Source organism: Sinocyclocheilus anshuiensis, unplaced genomic scaffold, assembly GCF_001515605.1.
Source record: "Sinocyclocheilus anshuiensis isolate Anshui unplaced genomic scaffold, SAMN03320099.WGS_v1.1 scaffold2010, whole genome shotgun sequence".
NCBI lineage: Eukaryota > Metazoa > Chordata > Actinopteri > Cypriniformes > Cyprinidae > Sinocyclocheilus > Sinocyclocheilus anshuiensis.
This window is the reverse complement of record NW_015544331.1, coordinates 237,437-239,319: the sequence shown is the minus strand read 5'-3', so window position 1 is coordinate 239,319 and position 1,883 is coordinate 237,437. Positions and strand designations below refer to the sequence as shown.

The window sequence follows — 1,883 nt, the reverse complement described above, 5'->3', positions numbered from 1 at the left end:
TGACTTACAATGCATTAGTACAGGAGTACCTCAAGGGTGTGTACGCTCCCCAGTTCTCTTCACATTATACACAAAAATAATAATAATCACACTGTGAAATTTAGTGATGGCACCGCTATCCTTAACTTATTATATAAAGATCAAGACATTTTGTCTTATCACTCTGAAATCAGTCAGTTTATAGAGTAGTGTGATGCCCACCACCTAATTGTGAATGTGAAGAAAACTGAGGAGATGATATTCGACAGGGACATTAAAGTACACCTTACCCTTAAAATCAGCATGAATAAAATTCAGACCATTAATCACTACCATGATGTGTATTTCAAAATGTAAATATATTTCACATTAAAGTTATGAAACCTATTTTTTTTTTATTATTATTATTATTAATTGCAGTATCTATTGGCAATTGGATAATGTTTAAATAAATCTAACGGTCTTGAAAATGTCACAATGCAAAAAATAGTGGTCTTAAAAATAGATTTTCTGTATGCAAACCCTATAGGTAAAGCTTGAGTTGGACATGTTCTTCACAAGTTTCACCACCATTCAAGAATTCAAGATTTATGTATTTGAATTGCATATAAAATTTCCATTCATTTAGATTAACACTGTTTGGATTAATACTGTTGGATTCAGATTAATTGGTCCATATTTGTCAATCAGACAGAAGTGAAACGTCAGAAACGGTTAATTAAAGTTTTAGTAACTTTGTTGTTTTTGTTATTTTTATTAGTTATTGTGTTTAAAATGTCTATACAGTTTATTCATTTTTATTTAAGTTTTAGTGTTAAGTACATCAGGTTAAACTAAATGGAATTGAGAACTAGAATATTAAAACATTTACATATGTATTTTAATTTATATACATACATACATATATATTTTTTTCTCAATGTTTAACTTAAACATTAATTTAACTGAATAAAATATGTTTATTACAAGCAACAAAAACATTGCATAGTTGATTATTAATCTGACCTGCTTTGCTTATGTATGACTGACAAGTATGCATTACAATAAGTGTATTAGTTAATGTTAAAACTGTGTGATCCAAATGGATGGACATTTTATAAGCAATTCAGACACATCAAATTAACATTTAGGCCTGGATATTTTTTGAGTGTCCAGCCCTTTGAGTCACAGGAATAGTTTGTGACTCTAAACACTTCACTGGAACGAGAGCGGATTGCTGCAGAGAGAGTGTGCAGAGGTCACTGTGGCTTATTCTGTGAGTTCTCCGAGTGGGAATAAGACGTGCTGACTCTGGAAGGAGCCGTTTGGTGTCTCTGCCGCGGCCTCTGAACCATATTCATGATGTTGTTGTTGCCGATCTGAACTCCATAGACGTTTGACATGGTGATCTGAACGCCGCCTGAGAGGAGAGCAGAGAGACGGATGAGTGAGATGCCGAGTCACGGTTTTGTCCAAATCTATCACGACACGACTGAGGATCTAAAGGACTCACTCCATCTAGAGGCAGAAGTGCGGTATTCTTACTCAATCTCTTGACTTCTGACCATAAACGCATTTTTTTTTTGTGTGAATAAAAAGCAACTCTACTCTGAACTCTACTGTTAGCTTTATTTTATGAAGGACACTTTTAGAGACAAAACAAATACGCTAAGCTATTATGAATGGAGGCCAGTTTCCTCCATGCAATAAAAAGGAAAAAAAAATCTCTCAGGAATGTAAGATAAGGTAATAAAAAATAAAAAAAAATATATATACACATTTCTGCCATATGTACATTAACTGACAGTCACCACTGATAAGCTACTACTAAACGTATTGTAGAAACTTAATTTGCTGTAAAGTTGCTTTGCAACGATTTGTATCATGAAAAGCGCTGTACAAATAAACTTGAATTGTATATATAT

The 1,883-nt window shown here is 33.0% G+C and overlaps 1 protein-coding gene across 1 annotated transcript in view; it reads right to left on the bottom strand.

Annotated features, from left to right (window-relative positions):
• Nucleotides 1–951: 951 nt before the first annotated feature.
• Nucleotides 952–1,883, bottom strand: part of LOC107698141 (receptor-interacting serine/threonine-protein kinase 3-like) — a 15,873-nt gene continuing 14,941 nt past the window's right edge. The window contains exon 12 of the mRNA XM_016499076.1: nt 952–1,378. Within this exon, the coding sequence (XP_016354562.1) occupies nt 1,218–1,378 (161 nt within the window). The 3' untranslated portion in view covers nt 952–1,217. The remainder of the gene's footprint in view (nt 1,379–1,883) is intronic.